Source organism: Lichenostomus cassidix, chromosome 11, assembly GCF_008360975.1.
Source record: "Lichenostomus cassidix isolate B80296 chromosome 11, HeHo_3.0, whole genome shotgun sequence".
Lineage (NCBI taxonomy): Eukaryota > Metazoa > Chordata > Aves > Passeriformes > Meliphagidae > Lichenostomus > Lichenostomus cassidix.
The window spans coordinates 6758925-6783296 of record NC_139492.1 but is presented as its reverse complement, the minus strand read 5'-3'; the positions used below and the strand labels follow the sequence as shown (position 1 = coordinate 6783296).

At 42.9% G+C, this 24372-nt stretch overlaps 1 protein-coding gene across 3 annotated transcripts; it reads right to left on the bottom strand.

Annotated features, from left to right (window-relative positions):
* Window positions 1-606: 606 nt before the first annotated feature.
* Window positions 607-22929, bottom strand: NUTF2 (nuclear transport factor 2). Of its 3 annotated transcripts, XM_085071580.1 has the most exons (6): window positions 22771-22853; window positions 17058-17163; window positions 14276-14400; window positions 12252-12323; window positions 8097-8195; window positions 607-1180 (listed from the first exon to the last, which is right to left on the bottom strand). In XM_085071580.1, the coding sequence occupies exons 3-6, from the start codon at window positions 14372-14374 to the stop codon at window positions 1067-1069; spliced, it is 384 nt and encodes a 127-aa protein (XP_084927706.1). In that variant the 5' UTR covers window positions 14375-14400; window positions 17058-17163; window positions 22771-22853; the 3' UTR covers window positions 607-1066. The 3 variants fall into 3 exon arrangements, with proteins under 3 accessions (XP_084927706.1, XP_084927703.1, XP_084927704.1); XM_085071577.1 differs by lacking the exon at window positions 17058-17163 and having other exon boundaries at window positions 22771-22929; XM_085071578.1 differs by lacking the exons at window positions 17058-17163; window positions 22771-22853 and adding an exon at window positions 14778-14874.
* Window positions 22930-24372: the final 1443 nt, after the last annotated feature.

Below are 24372 nucleotides of genomic sequence, written 5' to 3'. Positions count from 1 at the left end.
CGGGGCCGGCCCCGGGCGGAGCCGGGAGCCACAGCGGCGGGGCCGGCGCGGAAAGCGCGGCCCGGAGCTCCCCGCCGCCCCCATCCGCCACCGCCAGGCTGGGGACAGCCGCCCTGCGCGCAGCCCTGCACACAACTCCCGCCAAACGAGAGGAGGCTGCACACACAGCGCAGCAGGACCCGAGCAGGGCTGCAGGGCCAGGCACAAACTCGGGGAGAGCGGCATGGGATCGACCCTTGGGGTCTTCCTCAGAAGAAAATACAGGTGTCCTGTTTCGCTTTGAGAAGGCACGAAGACTGACTACAGGCTACCGTGACTGTTGTCATCCTCCTGTATTATCTGAGGCATTTGCATTGGTAAAATACAACAGGCACGAACTAAGCTCTCAATGTTTAAAAACTGAGCCAGAAGGCTCTGTTAGGGAAGCTGCTGAGAGGGACAGGAAAAGGTGTATGGAGAAGGGCAGACCTGTGCTGCACTCACTGGTAAAACTGTCAGGAATCGTTCAGTTCGAGATCCAGCTCTGCAGGCATTTCCCCACCAGGCAGACACAGGCTATCCACAGCAAGCACTACCACACACTCCACAGCCGACTCATTAAAACAATTTAAACTTTTAAGAAAATCTCTGTTTTATTGTGTAATGTAGCATTGAAACATCTGAACAAATCAATAACTGGGCTGTACAGGCTGCTGTTCTTTCATTTCTTTGGGTTATAGAGCATCTTGTCAGTACATAAACAACAACCTTTTGCATTATAAATTCTTTCCGAGGCATGCTGGTACAACACAAATTTCTCTTATCAAATGCAGCTAAGTCTAACTTCCAAACATCATGCACAAGAAACTCATCTAGTGACAATGTAAACTCAGCAGAAGGGCAAGTCACAAGTCTTGCTTGCTTACGCTCTGCAGTGCTGCAGGTTTGTGTATGATATTTGGAATGTTCCGTGAGTGTGAATAATACCAGTTAAGAGGAGGAAAATGAAAAAAAAACCCAAAAAAAATCAAAAGAAAGAAAAAAAGAAAAAAGAAAAAAAAAGCCCGGGTGCCTCGGGATGGGTAGCTCAGCCGAAGTTGTGCAATGCTAGCCTGAACATGTCATTGGTGCAAACCCAGGCATCGTTGATGTTCTTTAATAGAAATATCTGGTGGAATCCCATGATAGGATCTTCATCAGCCTGTAGAAAGAGAGGGGGGAAAAGTTCAAAACACTCAGTTTTTGAGAAATTTATTCCAAAGTTCATGACGAGACAACTCAAAGCTAACATTAACAGAGACATCACATGCCGTAAGATGTGTAGTACCCCAGGAGACACTGATACCATCAGAGGGTCTGTTCTGAGGGGCTTTGCAGACAAACACCCAGGGCCCAGTGACACAGAAATCCTGCAACGGCATCTGAAGTTGGGATTTTGTGGAAGACTTGCTGACATGTCACTCACCACACTGATGGAACATGCCAACCTCGGTGTTGAATCACAAATTCCTTGCCCAGAAACCAAGCTTAAAACAAAGTGGTTCATTAGCTGCTGAACTTTGGGTTGATGACAGAAGGGAGTTTCTGTAGAAGTTGGTATCAACAACCTTGCCTGGATGATCCAGGCAATCCGTGATCTATCTGGGCTTTGAAAGCCTTCCCAGAGCAGATACAGCTGGCTAGCAACACAGTACTTCTCACTTCCACTGTCCAGGAACAGCTGGAAGGGAGCAGAGCATTCACTACAGCTGTGACAATGCATTCTAAGCAAAGAGAATCTCTGCAGCACTGCCTCCACTCCTGCTTTTGACAATATGTTTGGGTATTTACAATATTTACAATATTACTACTATAGTAGAAAATAGTATTAGAGGGAGACTAGTACTCCCACTCAATGTTTGTTTGCCAATCTTCTCAGAGACATTGTGCAGGAATTAAATCCTCAAAATAACATCAATGGTTCCCAAATCAATCAGCTGGAAATCACACAACAGGATTTAATCTGAACAGCACACAGGACCAACAACAAAACAATCTTCTGATGGTGGCTGCAGTGTGTTCAATTCAGCATTTTTAGAGGATTTTAAGCTTTATTCTTTCAACACACCACTATTCAGCTTCAGAAAAGGGGGGAAATGTATAAAAAAGAGCCTTGAAAAGCAGCAGCCAGAGCAGCTCATGAAAAAGGCTGTCAAAGCACCAAATGTTCATTGGTAATGCTCTGCTGTTCACCAAGAACAAGTGTAAACTCTGAAGAGCAAAACAGACTACAAAATAAACAAAAAAGAAACTTTACTTTAAAGAAATTAATATTCTTGGACTGTGAAACAAGTCAGCTTTGAGGAGCAACTTGCAAAGGACATCAGTTATATCACAGAATAGCAAGTCTGCCAGAGCACTGGTGGCATCAAGTGCATGAAAAGGAAGCATTTCAGATCCAAAAACCACTGCAAGGATTTCACAGGGCCAACTGCCTAGGAAGTTAAGTGATGTACACGAAGTGCAATTTCAGTATGTATATGCTAATTCACAGAGGAACACCAAAAAGGGCCCTAGACTGGCCCCTCAGGAAAGTGATACTGAAATAATGATAGATATTTATTTATTAAAGTAGCTGAGAGCTTGAAAGCTATCAAGACAAGGTTAGCAGTTAATTATTAGGGAAGGAACAAAGAGCGAAAACCCAGAAGTAAGCAAATGCATAAATAGGCAAAGAACACCCACATATTAAATTCTGCATGCATTTCTTATAATTTAAAAAAAAAAAAAAAGCTACAATCAAGTCATAAAAGGATAAGAAAAACGATCCAGCTACAGGATAGTTTCCTACTGAAGTAAATTGAGTACAGCTCTTCAGCTTGCAGAAACTTAATGAGAATCAGGAGAACAGACAAGACAAATAAATTACTATAAAACCATGAAGAACAAAGTGAATGAGGAAACTACTACAGCCAGAAATTAAGAAGGTAACAAGTAAGGCCAGAAATATGAGCAAGGCAGTGTTCCATACATGACTGAATGATGGAAAAATCCTCAAAGTAAGACAAGTGCCAGTAGCCACTGTCCAGCAGATGAACAGGGCAGCTTGTCCCATCAATGCACACCTCCTCTGCATGAGGCAGAGGCTCCTTAGGAACGAGCCCAGTGTGAACACAATTATGCTGGGTTAGGCCAGCCATCTATCTCAGTCATTAGCACATATGACAGCAGTCATGCTAATAATTTCAAAGGAAGTATTATCCCTACTATGCCTGGAAGTGAGGCTCGCATATCTGTGCTGTAGAGGTGGCCTGTGTACAGCTCTTGATGCTTTGGCTTGAGGAGATTAAAACAATTTATGGCTGGACACATGAAGACTAAAAGGGAATTCTTCCCCAAAACACTTGGTGTGGTACAGACAGCAAATTCCCACAATGAACTCATATATTATTGTTTTCTTTATTCCTTTTGTGTTATGTCTTCATAGCATAGAGGAGCAGTACAATTTAAAAACAAGGAAAATCCTAGATTATATTCAAAGTGAAGTAAATATTTTATAGTCCATTCCCAAATTTTGAATATGTCCTGTATTAGCACATAGCAAAGGCCCGCAGTTCAGTGAGCTGAGATTCCCCAGAAAGCACAGACTAACCCTATCCCATTTTAGTCTGGATCTTCATCACAGCTCAGACAACACCACTGAAACTCTCTATCCTTACTTTTCACTCCAAATTTAGGCATGTCCAACTCAGAATTTGCATTCCAGGTGTGAGCCCAGGCTTGACACACAGGGGGCTTTAGTCTTCCTATAAAACATGCCTTTGTGCAGTTCAAATTCTTCCATGATATCATCGAATTAAAACAAAAATTAAAGAAGTCCCAGAATCAGACTGGAAGGGTCCTGTGGTTTCCAGGCCAGCCTTGTGCTCAGCATGAGAGAGACTACAGCAGCTCTGCATCACAGAACCACAGAATGAGCTGGGTTGGAAGGGACCTTTAGAGACCACCTAATCCAACCCCACTATCCTGGGCAGGGACATCTTTCACTACATCAGCCACAGCTTTGTCTAGCAGTCTTTCAATTCTCCAAGAACAGATGTTTCACAAGGGGTCCAGGTACCACTTCCCAGGATCTTCCCATGAAAATCTTCCCTTGTGTCCCATCTGTACCTCCCAAATCATGGTTTCCAACCACTGTCCCTTGTTACACTGTCTGGCACCACTGAGAAGAGTTTGCTTTCAGGTTGTTGGAGGTACTCAATTACCTTTCACTTACATTTCAGGCAGATTGCCCTTAATCACCTTCTCTCCCAGCTCCATAAGCTCTCCAACACCCACACTCTTGGCAGCTTTTTGACCTTTCAGTTTTTCTACATCCCTTCTAACCTGGAGGCTCAAAAGGATGTCCTCAGCTCAAAGAGCAATGATTCACGTCAGAGTTTTAGATGCAAAACTGCTTTTCCATTTCGGCTTTAGCTACACAACTTTCCCCCTCCTGTCTGGTCAGGGACTATTTTACTTCTTCACCAGCACCCCCAGCAATTATTGATTGAACTGCAGGGCTGCAACAACCCTTACCTCAAAGGAAAGGCTAATTACTTGAGACTGCAGGTGCATTCAGATGTTAAGCCTTTTTTAACAGGCTTTAAGCAATGCTTTAAGTGTTCAGCATGCATTACAAAAACATCCAGTGATTTTAATTGCAAATTTCCTTTTCTTTTTAAGACTAGGGAACACCGCATAACAATTAGTTATTCACAATTAATTCTGCATCACTTCAAAAATCACACTCTGGGGAGAGCCCCAGATCTGCCACAGGGCTCTGAGAACACACAAGCCACAACCATGCTTCTCAGCCAGCTCAAGGGGCAGAAGGGCGAGAAGAGAGCACTCCTTACTCAACCAGGACAGCGAGGACTGGAAGACAGGTAAGGCAGAGGGTTAAACGTTGTGGAGGGCTAGCCTGAAGACTTCGTTGGTGCACACCCAGGCACCTTGCAAATTTTTCAACAAAAAGGTTTGTTGGAAGCCTAGAACTTGGTCATCATCTGCCTGAGCATGACAGGAGAAATACATTACTACGTGAAGCACACTGAAGATACTGGGTGACATTCTGGATGAACATTGGCAAAGCAGGGTCACACCAAAAGGAATTCACTCCTAAAGGCTTAAGCTGATGATTACTCTTCCTAGCTGAAGCAAGCAAGCAGCACCCAGACGATAAACAGCAATAAAAACCAATAGGATGAGGATAAGTGAATGTATATTTATTATACCTCTACAAAACGATAACCCCACCCAAACATTAATACCTGTCTCAGCATCCATTAAAGAGGATCTTTGAAAGCAATTATTGCACTGCTTGTACAGTCAAGAAGAAAACTCAGGCTTTGTGATGATTTGGTAATAGCTCAGCCCACAATATATGCAGGGAAAATAGAAAGTTTTTCTCCTTTGGTTTATTTTTCCCCCTAATGATTTATATACATGGTTTAGGGAAGAAAAAAAAAATAAAATATATATATATATATATATGTAATGGTTTAAGGAAGAAATGCAAGATGTGCCCAGCTTGCTCAGAGTGAATGATGTTTCCCATGAACTTTTGGGACTAGCAATTCAAGTAACTAATGCCTCAAAAATCCATTTAAATATGCCAAGAATGACAACTTAGAAGGGGCATGTTACAGGTATTTTAGTACTAGTACTTGGGTTACTCTGTTAAAAGCATTATGCACTTCTTCATTACATAAAACAGTTCAAGTTTTGAAAAACTGCAGAGGATTAAAAGCATATGCATGAATTGTCCTGGGCTTTGAAGAATTTGGCTCGCATTCCCATGAAAAGGATAATGGAATAGTAAGCAGGAGGAATGGCTTTCCCCTTCAAACTCTGCTATTGGTGGTCTTGGAACTGCCCTGTGCAAAAAATTCTCTTACAGTTTTCCTTGAGACCAACAGATACAGGCTGAGCAGCCACAGCACTAAGAAGGCAGCTTTAAATTACACTGAGTATGCAGCTACATGTGAGCCGCTTGTTAAAATGCACCATCTGGACCCAGTTGTTCTCAGTCTCTGTATTGTATACAGAGTAGCACTGAGATGCAGTGAAATGGCTGTCAGCATGTGTGAATTGGCACAAGAAGAAGTATTCTCTACATATGACAACCAAGTTCATTCATGCTACAGACTGTTCTTGATATTTCATTTGTCCACCTATATAAGTGCCACACAAGGAATGAAGTATGAAGTTAAAGTTCAAAGTCAACTTTGACTTTCTGGACGCTTGTTCTGTGAGAAGCAGCATTCCCAGGGATTAAGATGTGATTATTTTAAAGCTAAGGTTTGAGACACATATATGTGAAGAGTGGAAAAACATTTCCTCACCTACTAAACATCTACAAACAAGTTGGATTTGATTATGACAGTAGGCATCCTTTAACCCAGTATGTTCTTTCCAAGTACCAGGATGCTCTAACACGTGATGCCCGAATTTTTCTGAGTAATTTCAGCAAGCTGAAATTATTCAGAGGATAAAAACAATACATCAGAAAATACTACTCCAAGTCATGGTATTTATGGAAAGCTCCCAGACTGTGTTTACAACTCCTCAATATTAATGGATGAGAAAACCCAATAGCTTTGCAGAATCTTTTAGAACTTGGTATCTTGCCACAAGATCCAACACAATCATTGTTGCAAGCTGTGATCTGCTTGATGATTATGCAATAATCATAAAAACATGACTGTGCAACACTAGGTGCAGATGTGACTGGCATAAGACATTGAGTCAAAAGGACTTGATCACATCACAGTTTTGTGCACACCCAAGAGCAAGGCCAAGCTGACCAGCATTCAGTCCTTTCCATGGTCACACGTGGCTGCTTTTCCACAGACTGTGTGCAGGCAGGGCTGAGCAAGAAAAAAAGCTGGAATCCAACTTGCAGGTAGGAAGCAGGAGCAACTTTAATGAGAGCCAAAGCTATGTTAGGTTTAGCAGTGGATGCAATATACTGGCCACTGCTCTTCTCAGCTGCCCAGCCCAAAACAAAAAGAACAGCTTAGCAAGCAGATTCAAACATTCAGTCCTATGTTTGCTTAATAAACAGTACAGTGTCACTGGAAGTTTGAATGCTTTGATACTGGAGGTGCCATTGAGTTAGCAGGAAAAGGAAATCTAAACAGCCCTCTTGAAAAACTGGGTTCAGGTAACTCTAAAGACTGGATGGCATTAGAAGCCTGACTTCACAGCACAGCTGGACCAAACAACTCTGATACTTTAACTACTGCTATGTAATTTCACATTTTTTAAACTAACACCACCCACTGTGAGCAAGTTCTGCCTGCAGCTGACTTTACAGAGTATTTTTTGCAGATTCCAGGTCAATGTCTTTCATTCATAAGCAGCTTCATTAATTTACAAGTCTGTGGCCCTGGTATATTGGCAGGCTGGGTAAGTTTATACAGTTCAGGAGTATCATTCACACAGCAATATAGTCACACTAAGCCTGAAAAATAATCTGATTCTTCACAAGAAGCAGCTGTTTCAACAATAAGCGTTTGATCTCAGAAGCAACATTCCCATTGCTGAATCAGTTTTGATTACAGAGGTACTGGACTGTACTACCACTAGGACTGTATTCTTGAGTCCTGGGACAGTAAAGAAAAAGCATGGGCTCACTGAAGAGTGGTCAGTTAATAAAATGAAGTCTACTAAATCAGAGCCCAATGCAAACATTACAGCAAGCAGGAATGTTAAACCAGATGTGCTTAAACTGTCCAAGAACACTGTGATGATGCAGTGTTAAATGCAACAGAGGACACCTTACTGCATTGGGATAAGGGAAATACTGATGCCTCTATAACCCACATATTTGTCTGCACCGTTAAATCCGTGGTACTTTGCTTGACAGAACACAATAGTAAAATTACATGTGGTTTACCCAGAACAGAGTATCTGAAGGGAGGAGAATTTCTTGACAGTCTTGAACAGCAGAGAAACAACATCCCAATGCAAGCGTACCCCTGTTCCTTCCCCACCCATGAGAGCATTTTAATGTTTTCAGAAATTAGATGATTTAGAATCCTGCAAAAATCTAAGACAAAAGCACTCGTTAACCTGTAATGGAAAGAGTTTACCTTAAGCTGTCCCACTACCATACTGAGTATACAGCTATCAGGTGTAGGTTGGTGGTCTTGTGCTGTGATGCTGTGTTGTATTTTTTGGAAAGGGAGGCTCTGCAATGAAAAAAAATCAAAATAAGGAAATGTACAGTAATTGAATTATTTAACTTACAAAACAAAGATTGAGCAAATCCAACATTATGAAATCACACTATTGTGGTAGTACTGCACAGAGAACTGTTGCAAATGAAAGCACTACTCATGCTGGGTCAATTTTAACAGTTGTGTTTTTCAAGCACCAAAAGAAGAAATGTCACCATACACAGTAAATTGTACCTTTTCCTACTCTAAATATGCTGCCTGAAGAGCTTCAGATAATCTGTAAGCTCAAAGTTCATATGGTAAAGGAACAAACCTCTGCTCTGAACTGTTAAAAGATTTTTTATCTAGTACTTGAGGTTTACCAGATAATTCTGAATTTGCTTCTTTGTTAAAGTGGCTATGAATGAAAAGGAAAAGTGGATGAAGTATTCAAGACTTGAAATCCACATATCCACCCTTCCCCTTTTTTAATTCCCTTGACACTCAGGTAGCTTATGTCAGTATGTCTGGAGGTACATGTGCAAGGAATACACCTTTAGGAACACCAGGCATTGGAGCCTATTCCTGTCTTTCAACTTAGACCACATTCACATTCCAACATGAACAATTCCAAGCAGTGAACATCAAATATCTGGGGAATCTCAGAGTCCAGTCATACAAATGCAACCAAAAGCTGCATTACTGCTAGGTGGTTTAGTGGAACTTCAGCATGGATCTCTGCGTGACCATGTGGCAGACTGACTCAAAGTCCAGGTACTGCACAGGATGGCAGCACATGGTCATTCAAACCTTAGGTGGCACCTGGATGTCTGTGCTGCATTTCCCTGATTTGGAAACAGGTTGAAGCAGATCCAAATGTGTACTCTGACAAGTTCTGCATTTCCCTCTAGTGGAAGGAGCCTCAAAGACTTCCTAGAAGGCTTAGGTAGAGACAAGAGTCCTGCTGTAACGGATATGAAGTACAGTCTTGGCTCTACAAGCCTAAGGCTCTAAGAAGAATTCCAGGAAGCTAAATCCTTGGAAAATAGAGAACACAAACTGTGGAAGGATCAGAACCTGAGAAAGCAAATGAAGTGTAAGGAGCAGCCCTCTAATTAGAAGGACACTATTCAAGAGCAACCTTTAATAAAGCCTGCAGTGTTTCCTCTTGGCTGGGAGTACAGTCCCAAGCAACTCGGAAGTGGAAAGTGGACCAACTGCTTTGTAGTATGGAATAGACATTTAGTAACAACAAAAATCCTTCTTTTTTGAATGACCAGCAGACTATTCTCCAAGGCCACCATCCCAAACTTGAATGTGCAAAATGCCCACCCAGCCTACACAAGCATAGGCTGGGATGTTGCACCATGTTCCTTTGACAATAGAGTACTCCAAAGCTCAGTCCCACCTCAGCACAAGAGCTTCTTGTTGAAGAAGTCCTGCAAAAAGAGCCTCTTGAAAAGGCAGATGGACAAAAGGGAGTGAATGCAATTGTGTCCACGGAGGAAGGAAAGGTTTTGGAATTAAACACTCTGCAAAACTGTGACAGGGAACCCGAGTCACGGCTGGGTAAGACAGTGCCTGTTTCAAGTACGTGAGTCTACAGGACAAATGGAAATGGCCTCAAGCTGCATCAGAGGAGGTTCAGATTGGACATCAGGAAGAATTTCTTCACTAAAAGAGTGGTTAAGCATTGGGATGGGCTGCCCAGGGAAGTGGCGGCATCACCATCCCTGGAAGTGTTCAAGAAACGACTGGACATGGCACTTAGTGGTATGGTTTTGTTAACAAGATGGTGTTCAGTCAAAGGTTGGACTCGATCTTGGACATCTTTTCCAACCTTAATGATTCTGTGATTGTTCTGTTCAGAGGAAAGGACCCCTAGTGAGCTACTCATGTGGAGAAATCCCACTGGAAGAAGCAGCAGTGTAGCTCACAGGAAAGATAACTGATTTTTAGGATAGGCCAAGGCTACCTCAAAAGGATGGCTGCTTAGGGACATCCATTTGTACTGGAGAGAAGGATTTTGTGATATGAAAAGTACAATAAAAGTGTCTAAAAAGCACAGAGCCACACAAGAACCAAAGCTTTTAGCATCCTCTGACACTAGAAATTGACTGGTCTTTCACCATGAAAACTATGGAATCCTCCTTGAAGTCAGGTAAGAGAAATTAAGTAAGAATAAAGTTGAGTAACTTTGAATAAACTCGTTGAATAAACTCGCTGCTGGCAGCAAAATACCTGACAGCTTCTTCTTTGGTCCAATACGTTCATAGAACTACATAAATACTATCTCAAATGCTTAATGTAAATCGGGCTGCCCCTAATCAGCACAGGCACTCCATGTGAAACAAGTCCAGCACCAATTAGGACAGAAGGAACAAGTGTAACTCCCGTGCTGTTCAGGTATGCCAGTGCTGGCAGAGCAATGCCCATACAACTTTGCCCTGCTGTATCAGCAGATTGAAAAGGTGCCATACCATTTTTGTCACACAGCAAAGAATTTGATCTGAAAGAAAATGCCACCTCTTTGTGCTTACATTGATTCACCAGCCAGGCACTGAAGGACACAAGACTGCAGAATTGTGAAAGAATTTCAGTGTCAAACTTTCAGGGATGTGCTGAACTGACTAAGCAGCTCCAGAAGCAGAGTAGGTGAGCACATGAAGCTGACACAGCAAATGGAGCCCAGGCAACTCAGTGCTGACAGAGGAATGCTGAATGACATTAGAGTCCCTGTAAGCTGACACAGCCCATAACAAGCCACGGCAGTGGAAGGGCACAGAGTCACTTCAGTGCATTTCCTCCTTACTTTAAGCAGATGGATACAAGCCAGAAAATGTTTCCCTAAAGCAAAGCAGTGTGTCTTCACTCACCAATTAAGACTGCAGCAGGCACATAAATCCAGAAAGTCCACATTGCACCAGAGACGGGGAAGGTAAAGATGAGCTGTGTCACGGTGGGAAAGGGGCTGGATCTACATTGGGCTGAATCCAAGGCAGCAGTCAGACACCATGGCCAAGCAAATGCCTGGCTGGTTGGGTATCTAAATGGCTGCTGGCCCAAAAGTCTAAAGAACACTGAGTACACAAATAAGCAACCCTGGAGCTTGGGTATCTCCTCACCTACAAGCGAGTGGTTGCTGCTATTTCTGAGGTGTGTGGCCTTCTCAAAGGCAATACAGGCACCTAAAACACAGACCCGAGGGCAAACCTCAGTCTTCACAGCTAAAGATGCCTTAGGTGAAAGAAGCAATTCCAAAACACAGGAGCAGTAGCTGTGCAGTAAGACAAGTGTCAAGTTACAATTCTTTTTCTTCTCAATGTGCAATAAAATGTCTGAAATACCATACACAGAGTAGACTGTCTGGTGACCTAAAAAGCATGTCCTCTGCACATCTTGCAAGAGAAACAAACTTTCTAGTCTCATGACAGCTTGCAAGTACCCCCAGTTTTATAACAGAAGCATGAATTTACTCGAGAAGAGAAAAATTCTCTAAGTTTAACTAAATGAACACAGAATTCCGGTGTCCTCTCACTTGCTGAAGAGGTAACACATGTTTCAAAGTCCTAAATCATACCTGCTCACATCTGAACTGCTGACAAATCTGCATTAAGTCAGCTTCTCCACTATAGAATTTATTTGCAGTTTACGTATCAGAAAACAAGTTGTTCCTTGCTGTAATGTGTCTAGCCTTTATCACAGACAGATCCAAGTAACAGGTTTGCTATTGCTTCTTCCTTGGCATGCCTTAAAAGAGCAAAGACACCTTTCATTCCTCTAGATCAGAGGCAGCTTACGCATTAGACCTTTTAAAAAAAAATAAATCAATAATGTCAAATACAACTGCAGTGACAAAATAACCTTGCAAACTATGGAGTCAATTAACATTCCACCATTAGAGCCATCAGTGGAATAACCCGCTATACAGCAGTAAATCATAACATTTCTTGAAGACCCAAGCTGGAAGCACAAGTTCTGTATTCAAGATTTTTGAACTGCTTAAGTCTACCTCAAATTTTCAGAAGCAATTATCTTATAGCCTCCATAACTGTTTCCCAAAACATTCAGTAAGGATGACAGACTTACAGTGAGTTTTTCAACAATGGCTGCTTTGCCCTGGAACTGCTGTCCTTCCCACGTAAGGCATGATGCATCAATCTGGGGGAAAAACAAAAAAAAAGTCATCAACCTGCTTAGGTAACTCTTAAGCAATCCTGGTAAGGGACTTTGTTTGTTTAGCATAAATCCTTAGAATCCAACTATTTGAAAAGTACCTCAAAGGGAGATCGGAAGAAACCAGCAAAAGCAACTGAAAAAGTTTGGAACAATCAACTAAAAATTAAGTAGTCTACATTTCATTATCATGATTCTACCAGCAAAAAAGTTCCTGCCTTTGGATCAAAGTTAGCTTGCAGAAGAAAATTTAAAGGCTACAAAAAAAAAATCCTATGGACAAAAAGTCAAGCATGTAGATAGAGAAAAATATATTAAAAACACCTAATAAAATGGGTTGAACCAACAGGGTAGTGCTCCAACTCACCTAACTCAAGCAATTCACAGCAAAAGTGACTGGCCAGACTCCCACCTGGAATACGTGACAAAAGCTTGACTGACCTGGATTACACCACTAAAGATAAACTGAATCTTGTGGTGGAAGAAGCAAGAAAAGGAAAACAAACCAAATCCAAGAGCTCCCTGCTGCATTGCTGCATGCTATAAAATGTTTGCTCCCACAGGGTCTCTGAAGGGAAAAAGCTCATCATTAAAAGGCCATTTCTGCAGAATCTCCCCAAATTTAGATAAATTGTGACCTTAGTGCATTTTAGCCACACAAAACAGGGTCCCATCCTCCATAGTTTAGGAGCTCCACAAAACAATACACATCAGTGACCTGCATAATAGTTCTCCCAACTACATGTGCAGAAGACTCTCCATGGAATGATGGAAAGCAGAAAGACCTTAGGGGTGAATAAAGCCAGGAATTGTGTGGAAGACCCTGTCTCCAGGAATTTAAATTAACTTGTACTTACCATCATTCTGAGGACTGAATGTATTTTGGTAATAAAATTACAAACTGCTAAGAGCCTCCATATTTAGAGCTGTGGTTAGAACACAAACTGCTTGATTTTCTTCCTCTCTAGGCTCTGCACACAGCTTCTTGGGCAAAGCAAAGCAACAATCTGCCAGGTAGCAAGTACACAACAATCTCCAGAGCAAATGGTATCAGTGCTGCTGGATATTGCTGAGGTATAAGGAGGGGTATCAGAGGGTGTTGAACTGTTTCAATCCTCAAGAGCTTGCTGAAGCTTCACAGCTCATCCAACAGATGAAAAACCAGTCAGGAAAACAGGATATGATGCTGGAAGACTTGTAAGCCTTGAATGTCTTGCTGCAACACCTCAGCCACCCAGCAGCATTCCTCACTATCAGCAATCAAATCCACACACAGAGCATTTTGCATGCTCTGGAGGAATCTTCCTCCAAAACTAAAAGCTGATGTTCCTTGGGTTTGTTAATTACAGTTTTTCATTCTGGTATCCAAGTCTACCTCACCCCAAATAAGAAGCAAAAATAAAACCCTGATTTTTGGGGATATTTAATCTAAATTTACATCTATTTAACATGTTGTTCTACATGTTTCAACCGGATTAAAAACTGCAAATCTATTTTAATGTTCAGAGGACTAATACATCGTGAGATCCAAGAAACACCTGCAAGAACTGCTAAACACAGGGTAGGACTTACATCCCACTTCACGAGGGATCCAAGCAAATCCATGCCTGTAAATTAATGGCAAACTAAAACTAGAATGTTTGCTTTTACAGAGCATTTCATCACAGGATTATCATCAAACCCCTCCAATACAAACCACTGCCTACAGCTAAACCGGGCTTTTGTGAGTCTGACTGCCTGTAAGGCAAACAAAGCTCAAAACAGAAATGAAACATAAAAGAAAAGCAATGAACAAACCTAAATGTGTCATTGCACTGACTGACATTCTGGAGTCAAGATAAAACCCACTATCCCACCGTGTGTATTATCACACATCAAAACAGGCAATCCCAGACAGATAATGGGACAGAGCCCTGCCCCTTTCTGTAGATACTTACATATATTGCTCCTAACTGAGTCCTGTCTGCATCAAAAAGCTGGTAGTAATGTTGTACAAAGCTGGACCCAATCTGCTCCCAGATAGGCTTGTCTCCCATTCTGAATTCTCACCCAGAGCCAGTGACTATAAAATAAACAAACAACAAAATCATCAGAAAGATCATTGTAATAGGCATAACACTTGGCTTGAGTATTAGCATCAAGAAACAGATCCTTTCAGCTGGCCTGAATTTTTCTTTGGGCTAAGTAGGACAAAATGCACCTCTGTATACTAGAATTGTAAATAAAAGTCTTAGATATTGAATGGTTTTATTTCTTATTACAGATTTGGTTTGTAGTGCTATTTGAGTGTGAGGTCACATCTCATGTATAAAAGTGGAGAAGGAGAACAAAATCGAGTACTACCATCTTATCTTCACATATTTCAGAAGTTACACCATCTGAACAAGCTGGCAAGCACTTGCTATTTCAACTTGATCTCATTCACTGTAAACAACTGACCTGTAAATATGGATTGTCAGCAAGTGGCTTACACCAACTGATTCGTGTATTTAGTTCCTCAAGTATTTAACCATCCACAGGCCATTCTACGTGTGTCCTGTCAATGGCACATAACAAGAATTAATTCACTAGCTCGTTCTTTAACCCAAGCTTACTGCCCATCCTCTTCTATCCTGTCACTGAGGCTGAAATAGACTTGATGTTTACCTTTGAACCTATAATAACTCCAAGATACAAACCATGATTTTTCACAGTGGTGAGAATCTGCAGTTCCTAGTGAAGGCGCTGGAAGCTCAGAGGCATCTCACACTTCTGAATCTAAGTCCCTCTATTCCAGAGGGATTAAGCATAGAGCAGGTACAGCAGTCTAGACTGACGCAAACTCTTATGCACCATTGGTACAGCTGATGGATTTATCACCCCATTACATTTTTTTAGAAAGCAAATTCATTTTTATTTATCCTGATATCTCTGTGAAAGTCTGAAGAATTGTGCTAAAATTCGAAACACAAAAACGCTGCACTCAAAACCCACTACATTATATTTTAAGATCTGAGTTCACTTCAAGCAAACTAACTTGCTCAACATCAAGATCTGTCAGCCACTAATCCCTCTTTGCAATCACTGTCCAGGAACCTTGGAGTTACAGGTTTAAATTGTACTGCAAGTCTGGAAAGGTGCGAAATTGTGTTTTAGGACACAGGACATAATAGCTATTTTGGCTTCCTTTAGCTGTCAATTACTCACACACCTGTATAGGATTTTAAGGTTACACAAATTTGGCCAGACTTACAGAAAAGCAAATCTCTTTTACTAGATCAATGGCTTAACAGCAGGTAGCATCCATGTTTTCAGGGTGGTAAATTCAACTACCAAACCAAGAACTGCTATCCCATTTTTAAACATCCTTATTTCACAATCAGACACCTGGGCAGTATAGTCAACACCAAAATGACCCAACTCTGCACACTAACACAAAAATTCAAAGTCTTGTTGCCACATAACTATTGTTTCAACTGCTCCAGAGGTCTACAATCTAGTGTTAGTCACTGTCATGAGTGCTCCACTGATACTTGCAGTGCATACCTCAGTCTAGAGAAGTTTACCCAGTGTGCTCACTCCTCTGGGAAAACAGATCACAAATTAAGAAAACAACCAAGTACAACAGATTAAAAAAAACAAAACAAAACCAACCCACACTGACATCCCAAATAACTTAAACCTACTTCATTGCAAGTGAAAAGGTTGTACTGATTGCATATCCATAATTGCTGCATACCAGCCTAACCTGGAGTTGATCCAGAAATCAAGTAACTTCGTCCTGTATTCGGGGATTTTAAAATGAAGAAAAACCAGCTTAAAACCATCACACCAACTCGCTGGAAACTCTGTTGAGCAATACCCACTCTGCTGAGAGGCAGGACTCATGTCACGTTTGGAAAACCAGAAGCAGTAGGACTTAAGTTTGATGCCTGCAGTTTCCATTCCAGACCTGTGGGTACCTAGAAGTCTTTAGTTTGGAACAGCTGCAGTGGAGCCAACAATCAGCACAGTTGAAAATCATGCTGATTCACGTTTTATGGATTATCATTGCTTCAACTTCAACACATGAACTCACACCATTATCAGATATTCCTAAACATTCAAGGGCAAATCTGGTTCACAGTAACGATGCTCAACAGTCACACATCTAACTCTGAGCTGAAGTTGAGGACAAATAATCACCAATAACAAAACAACCACCAGCTTATTCTCCTGAAGCTAAAGCAAGTTAGCTATTGCCATATTAAATTTCCCCCACACAAGATGTGTATTCACCCTTAACAGCTCACTGTACCATCATACAAACCCAAGATCAAGCTGTACGCCAGCACTGCACCTGATTTAGTCCCTCAAGGTGCAACAGCCTCACTCAAGCACCAGATGCCTTCTGTTCAGTCCTCAAACTGTGAGAAAGCCTTAGAGACTGCAAGGAATGGAGGAATTCTTATTTTAAATACAGAAAGTAGAATTATGCCTTCCAGATCTAAAAATTAGAATGTTAGCTTGCTATCTCCTCCTAAAAAATACTTGTATTTTGATCAGTAAAATACTATTAAATAAATTAATAAATACCAGCATAATTTTGACCAGTTATAACATTGATTTTTTCCGAAATGAGAACAAGCTAAAAAAAAAAAAAAGACTGACGTTAATGATCATTGACTATTTTTCTTTTTGTTTGTTACAACCTTACTCTCTTTTCTGTGCCATTCATATTTGGTTTTGCTGAACACTCACTCTTCCTGGAAAGGTTTTTTTTCCTTTTCAGATTTGTCACCTTTTCCTCCACACTGTCTTCTGTTTTCTGCCTGTCATTACAGATGTAAGAAGCTTAGAGATGTACCTAAAGAAAGAACAAGATGGGAATGATCTGTGTCATCAAGCCCAGTCCCTTTCAGTGAGACATAACCCATGTAAGATTGTATTGATACACTTATCAGTACAATGTTTTAATGAGATAAATGTTATATAAAAGGCCTTTAAGATCTATTGCAAAGCTATGCGGAAAGCATGGGTTCTGATGCTGTCAAACACTAGGGCAACACAGAGGTGCTTCAGAGCCATGCAGCCAAAACTGTCTGTGGTTCACTCAAATCTGCCTGTGGTTACAGAGACCAGAATACTCACTTAATATAAAGCCAGATAAAAGAAGTTTCAGTAAGCTAGAAAGCACCTAAGATGTGGCACACCTGTCCTTTTAAAGGCAGCTGCTGGAAGTTACTACTGTGTAAGTGTATTACTGGATGTTCCACCTTAATTCCCGATGGAAAAGGGGATAATTTCCTTAAGCTAATTAATTTCCTTGCCTTTGTCACTTCAAACCAAACCTACCTCCTCACATCCACTTAAAAGCACAGTCCATTTGATTAACAGCTTCTTCACAAAAGCACAGCAGCAAAGCTGAGCTACCAACACACAGTAAAATACTTAATTCACGTTATTCACTCTGTTTCTTGGAATCTGCTCGTACTAGAGAATTTATCCCCACCCCAAATACCAGCCAGCAGTCAGTACTAAAGCTGAAATTCAATAAAGAGCACAAAAGCTGCAGCTCCCAGCAACTCTGTGTTCAACAGGTATATGCTGACACTGCTGAACTGGGAGTGCTGTTCTGCAGGGGCCTTTTGCACTGTGACATCTAAATCAAATTTTCCAATACCTTTGCCAGGCTGCACACTAACATGTCAAGAATAAATTCCACCCCTCTACACATCTCTCACCACAATCCCTACACACCTCATCCTACAAGGTACCAGGCCATCCCCAGTGTTTGCACCTGCTTTGGCATGTGGCAGACTGCACCAAGAGCAGGAGAAGCTGCAGGACGCAGTGAGCAGTAGCACCAAAGAGGAAGCTGCACCTGTAAGACAGAGAATGCCTAGAAGAGAACAGAGCCTCCACATGGGCCGTGAGTGACCTTGAGTAAAACTAGTGTTACATGGCCTTAGGCAGATTTTTTATCCACAAAATCCAAAAATACAGGAACTTTTACACTGCTTGTCCCACCTTTGATGCTCCTGTCTACACTCATCCCTCTTCCATCCCTGCTTAGCTCTGAGTGTAAGAGATTAGCATGAGCACACCAACTGCCCATAGCTCCTAAGGGGAACACACTCCTTAAAGGACTCATTTCTGCCACCAGTCTCGATGAAACCTCCTCCTACTGCTTCCTTCACAAGCTACAAAACACATGATTCTCTGTCAGTTTGCTGCAGCACAAAGTCCATCTTTCTGCTCATGTGGCATCACCAGAGCTACTCAGAGGGGTAGCTTGAGGAAAAGCCACTTTTTTACTTGGAAAAGCAAGACAAATAAAGAGATTGCCTTTTCTGAAACACATAAATGCCAGTGACATTTGGAGCAGGTGGGCTACTGTCACATCTCTGCAGTACGGAGAAAGAACAAAAAGTTGCTTTAGCCAGCAGTTATGCTTTACCACATTATCAGACCTGGACATATGTAAGTTTGCTGCTATCAATTTAAAAATTAGGTCATTCTGAATTGGTAGCATGGTAGGTCTGCAATTCTAAAACAATACTACATTTTCTGAAAAAGTCAACAAAAACTAGCATGAGCAATAGTAAAATACAAATTGCTAAAGAAAACAGAGGTTATCTGCCAGGGATTGCCACATCTAAAATGCAAGCTGTATTCAAAGAATCAATGACCAACCATCACAGGCAAATAAGGTCTGTAAAGTCTTTCTGGTCTGCAAAACACTAAAGAAAACCCCACTGAATTTAAAGTGGAAAAACCTCAAACCAATACATTTTAATGCTAGTGGTGAAAATTGTATTCTGTTATCCAGTTCTGACTACATTTATTCCACAACTAATCTCAGCATAAATAAACCACGCTCCCAGGATAGTAAAGCCAGCCCAACACACCACCAAAGTTAAACTGTCTTAAGATTGAATTCAAGCTTGTTTTCTGGAAGATTTGAGAATCAGTGCAACAAAACAGCACCATTGCCGCCCTTAAATCTGGTCCAGTGGCACATGTGAATTCCCAGCAAACATGGTTCAGACTGTAAGTTGCTGCACCCTTCGCTACTGATTAACAGGAGAAAATAAGGACAATGAAAGAGCTCTCAGCTTTTTCAGCTCCTGACACTCTAGCAATTTCTACCACGAAGGTATTTTAGATCACTCAGATTAGAGTCATCAGTCTTTAGACTGTGGTTAAAAAAGTAAAGCAGCAAACAGTTTTACTGTTTTTCCTTCAATTGCTTTTCTTTTGCCACTAAAACTTGCAGAGACAGGAGTGTCTCCAGTGTGCACTTTCTAGGAACACAATGGAACCAGCATCACAGAACCAGTTAATCCTCTCTCAAACAGGTCACCTATTCAACTCCACCAATAACCACTTGATAACAGATCATCCTCCTTTAGCAAAGGATACACTCCCAACAGAGAAACTATGCAAATTACCACAGAATAATGCACGTTTCTAAGGGACCTCCTCCAGCTCAAAGCAGGAGGACAAACCTGTTTCACTGCCTGACTGCCCTCATACAGAGGGCAGCTGTCCCGTGTCCTACCCAAATCCTGTCTGTTCCAATTTATGCCCCTTGTGTCCTGCCCTGCCATGAGGTACCCTGTGAAAAGACTGGTTCCATTCTCCTGATAATGACGTGACAGACACTGGAGACTGTGATTAAGCCCTGCTCAAGCCTTCCCTAGACTAAATAAGTCCAGGCCAGGCAGAACGCACAGTAACACATGGATGAAGAAATACTGGAACTTACTGAGGGACATCATGCATCATCAGCAATTTATCTTCAACACACTGGACCTCTGTCTGATAAAGGCCAATTCAGTGGTCAATCTTTCTCCATTTGCAAACCTATGCAATTTCCAGTTGAGGAACAAATCTATGCATTCAAAGACTAAAGGAAAGAATTTTCACAGTCATCTCCACAGTGGTTGACTGATTCATGGAGGAGAACCCTTGGAAAATTACAGCTCACGACCAATCAGAAACTATTGACTTCAGAGATCTCTACCAAGTAATTGCCACGGACTGCTCTGTGCGAGAAATTACATTATTCCAAATATGCTTTTAGAGCTAAAAATAATTGAGTCTAGATATGTGAACAGTGAAAGGATGGAAAGGGAGAAAGGGGAAGATGACAAGGAGCAGAATGCTTCCTTCTGGGAAATACATTTACTTTCCCCTTCTTAGCCTTTTTATTCCTCTACTTGCAACTTCATTAAAACAAATTAATGAGGAAATGATGCCAACCTGAAGTATATTTTTTTTTGTTAGAAATGTCAGCAAGTATAAGGCCACTAGTAGACAAAACACCTGCAGAAGAGTCTGGGAAGGCATTCACTATGCCTGCAGCTTGATGCTCATCCCAACTGCAATCTGACAACCCAACAGAGCCACACAGAGTCAGTCAAGATGATTTTCAAATATACAGACACACATTACACAAAACTGCAGAGGAGGACATACTGTTTTGCTAAGCAAAATCCACGATGCTACGCATCTGCCTCTTTTTCCAGAGTATTCTTCATGCAAGCCAAAAACTGAATTCAAGTTTGCAAGGCTGAAGCCACATTTCTTCTCCCCAGAATGAATGCAAGACTGCTCAGTTTAAAAAAAACAGGGGAGGCACTGGGGTATTTGAGGGGAGAACTGCTACACCCTGTTTTTCTTTACCTTATAGACACAGTAACAAAACATTTAATATCCAAAGTTGCCACAATATCGATGAGTTTTAAAACAACCCAAAAGAATTATACTTGCAATGTGCAACTCCTAAACTTACCATACCTTACACTTTCACTAACTAAACAACCCTCTTAACAGGGAGAAAAGAAATCCCAGCAGAGAGAACTGCAAAAGTTGTTACCATTTGCATTTTTCTAAAGACCTGAACAAACACAGATGTTAAGCAAATATATTTCAAATCATCTTGCAAATAACTTACAACCTTTTAGACAGATAATAAATCAGGGTCCCAGTGGGAAAATAGTTAAATAGTCCAAAAGTGAGCCAAAATACCACACTTTAAATGAGAAGTTTCGCTATATACAGTAATTTTGTTACTTTTAGGTGGAGATCTGTGAAATGCCTTTTGTTTGTGGCTGCTAAAAGAAAACTTAGTCACTACACACAAACAGAGAAATCACTGCTTGAACACAACTCCTCAAGGAGGAAGAGAGTATTAGCTTAAGAAGGCAGCTGATTAAGGAATCAGATTTAACTTTCAAGCAACATTTCTGCAACCAATTCCTATTCAAGCATTTACCTGGGCTTTTTTACCAGTTCAACTGCAATACATCGAAGATATATTTACACTGGAAATTATGGACTTCATATAAGCTAAATTATTATTTCAGCCTGCCTCGGACAAGAAGTTAAATTTTTATTGAAAGAACAACATCTTGGGGATTTAAATGTCTTCAGAAGGCTATCTTATATTAACTGAATGCAACACATTCAATTGTTGCACACACAATTTCAATTGTTTTTAAAGTTAAAAAAATTACAACAGCCAGAGAAGAAAAAATTCTCTCTTGCAGATCATACTGGAAAATGGCAATTCAAAGTAAAAAACTACATGGTTGCAGCAGATCACTGAGCACATGCACTTTGCTAGTTTCACTCCAAGGAAGCATGAACCTTTCATGTTCAGTGTGACAAAGTGATTCAACCATGTCAGGTAACTTCAGTCCTCTCACAACCTTCTGGCAAGACAGAGAACATCGAGAACATTAAAAGCACTCGAAACAGAGGCATAACTGAGTACACCTTCTGCCCTACACAAACCATCTCCTCGCAGCTCCCAGCTCACCCCCTTTACTATCTTCCCTGCGATACCAACCCGTCGCAAAGCAAGACAGAAGCACCGATGGGCGCCAGGCCGAGGGGAAGCCTCGGTACCTCCGAGGGTCGCGGCGGCAGCGCCGGAGCCCACCGGGGTGGCTGGCGGGGACAGCACGCCCGAGGAGCGCCAGGGGCTGCCGGCGGGGCTAGGCGAGGCACCGCCCGCTGCTCCGCGGTACCCAGCGGCCCCGCCGGAGCCATCTGGCCCCCGAGCCTGCGGGCTGGGCTCGCCCCGCCGAGGCCCCTCGCTCCCCCGGCGGGAGCTGGGCCAGGGCCGCCCACCCCCCTCAGTCCACCCGCCCGCCCGCCCGCCCACCCACACGCGGGGCCCGCCAGTCCCGGGCGCTGCCGGCGATGGCTCGGCTCCCTCCGCCGCCGCCCCGCCGGGACCGCGCTGGCGGCACCTCAAAGACGGGGAAGGTCAGGGCGGCTCCGGCCAGCGGCTCCCGCCCGGCCCGGCCCGCGGCAGCCGGCAGCGCCCCGCGGCGGGGATGGGGCTGGGCCACGGGGCCGCGGGGGCCGAGCGCGGGGTGTGGTGGCGCCGTGTGGCGGCCGTGTGGCGGCCCGCGGTCCCATTCCCGCTGCCGCTCCCGGTCGCGCCCCCCGCACTCACCCGCGGCTCCCACTATGGCGGCGGCAGCGGCCCCGTGCGCGGCGCGAGCCCCCTCAGCCTCCCTCGCTCGCACTCCCGCCCCGCCCCGCTCCGCCCGGCCCCGCGGCTTGCCGGGACAGCGAGTCCCGCCGGCCGCCGGCCGCCCTCTGGAAGAGGCGAACAGAACTACAACTCCCGACAAGCCCCGCGCCGCCGCCCGCCGTGGCTCATTCGAATGAGGGAAGGGGCCCGCGCGCCTCTGGCCCCGCGGCGGCGCCCCGGAGCATTGTGGGATCGTGGGGGAGCGGAGCGGGGAGGGGCCCTGTGAGTGGGGAGTGAGGGGGAGCGGATTGTCCTCCTTCGGGACAGGGTTGTCCCCCTTTGGGACAGGTTGTACCCCTCTGGAACAGGACTGCAGCCCTCCGGGACAGCGTTCTACCCCTCTGGGATAGGGTTGTACCCCTCCGGAACAGAGCTGTCCCCTCTGGGAGAGGGCTGGCCCTGAGCGGGGTGTAGCTGATCAGCCACAGCCACAACTGCAGGCCCTGAAGTTCATTTCAGTTCCCCCTATAAGAGCTATACAGTGACAATTTTTTAAAAAAAATTACCCAGCTTGATTGCAGTGAAAAGCTAGCAAGGTGTGGAGTGGTAGAAAAACGCCTTCCAATAAATACTTGTGAACAAATAAGTAACCCTCTGGGCCAAAGGCTATCATATTATTGCAGAAAAACTTCTAAAAAATTTCAAAAATAAATACAGAACCCAAAAAGGGAGTTAGTATTAATCTCTAGAGGAATTGTTATGAACTTAAGGTTTTCCCTGAGAACCATAAAAGCCATTTAAAATAAATATTCTTCAAGTCCCCTTTTAGGGCTGACATTTGATAATACACAGAGAAGTGTGACAACCAAAAATAGTCAAAACTGGTGGAAGAAAAATATTACAAGGGTACAGACTGGCTTAGAACACAGGTGAGAGGTTGAAATAGAAGAAAAAAAATTTGCATTGAGCAGCAGTACAGGCTTTTTTGTTAGCATAGTAAGGTGCCTTCCTACAGAATTAACCTCTTAATCCCCTGAGGTATGGTTGTTCACTTCCTTAATTTAGCAGGAAATGGGAGAAAGTGTGCATGAGCTAAAGTGTTTGCCTTTATCAGAGTTTATCTTGCATTGGAAGGAACCCACAAGGATCATCAAGTCCAGCTCCTGGCCCTGCACAGGACAGCCCCAACAACCACACCATGTGCCTCAGAGCATCGTCCAAACACTCCCTGAACTCTGGCAGCCTTGGTGCTCTGACCAGTGCCCTAATACCTTTGCTGGTTCTTTAATTGACCTAAACCACTCAGTGGTAACACACCTGCTGCCCCATTGCTCAAAACCATTCTAGGACCCCCCAACCTGCTCGCTTCTTTGTCACTTCCCACAATCTGACCTCCCCCCATCACAGAGATTCTCCACAAACACTCAGTTTCTGTTTCCCCTAGGCTGCACAAAAGTTTAGCTTGTGCACCAAGTTCCAGTCCCTTTCACTCAGTGATAGAGTGAAAATTGGCCATGTGGACCTACAGACCTTTCTAAATAAGAGGCCACACACTTCCCCTAATCCTTCAGAACTATGTTC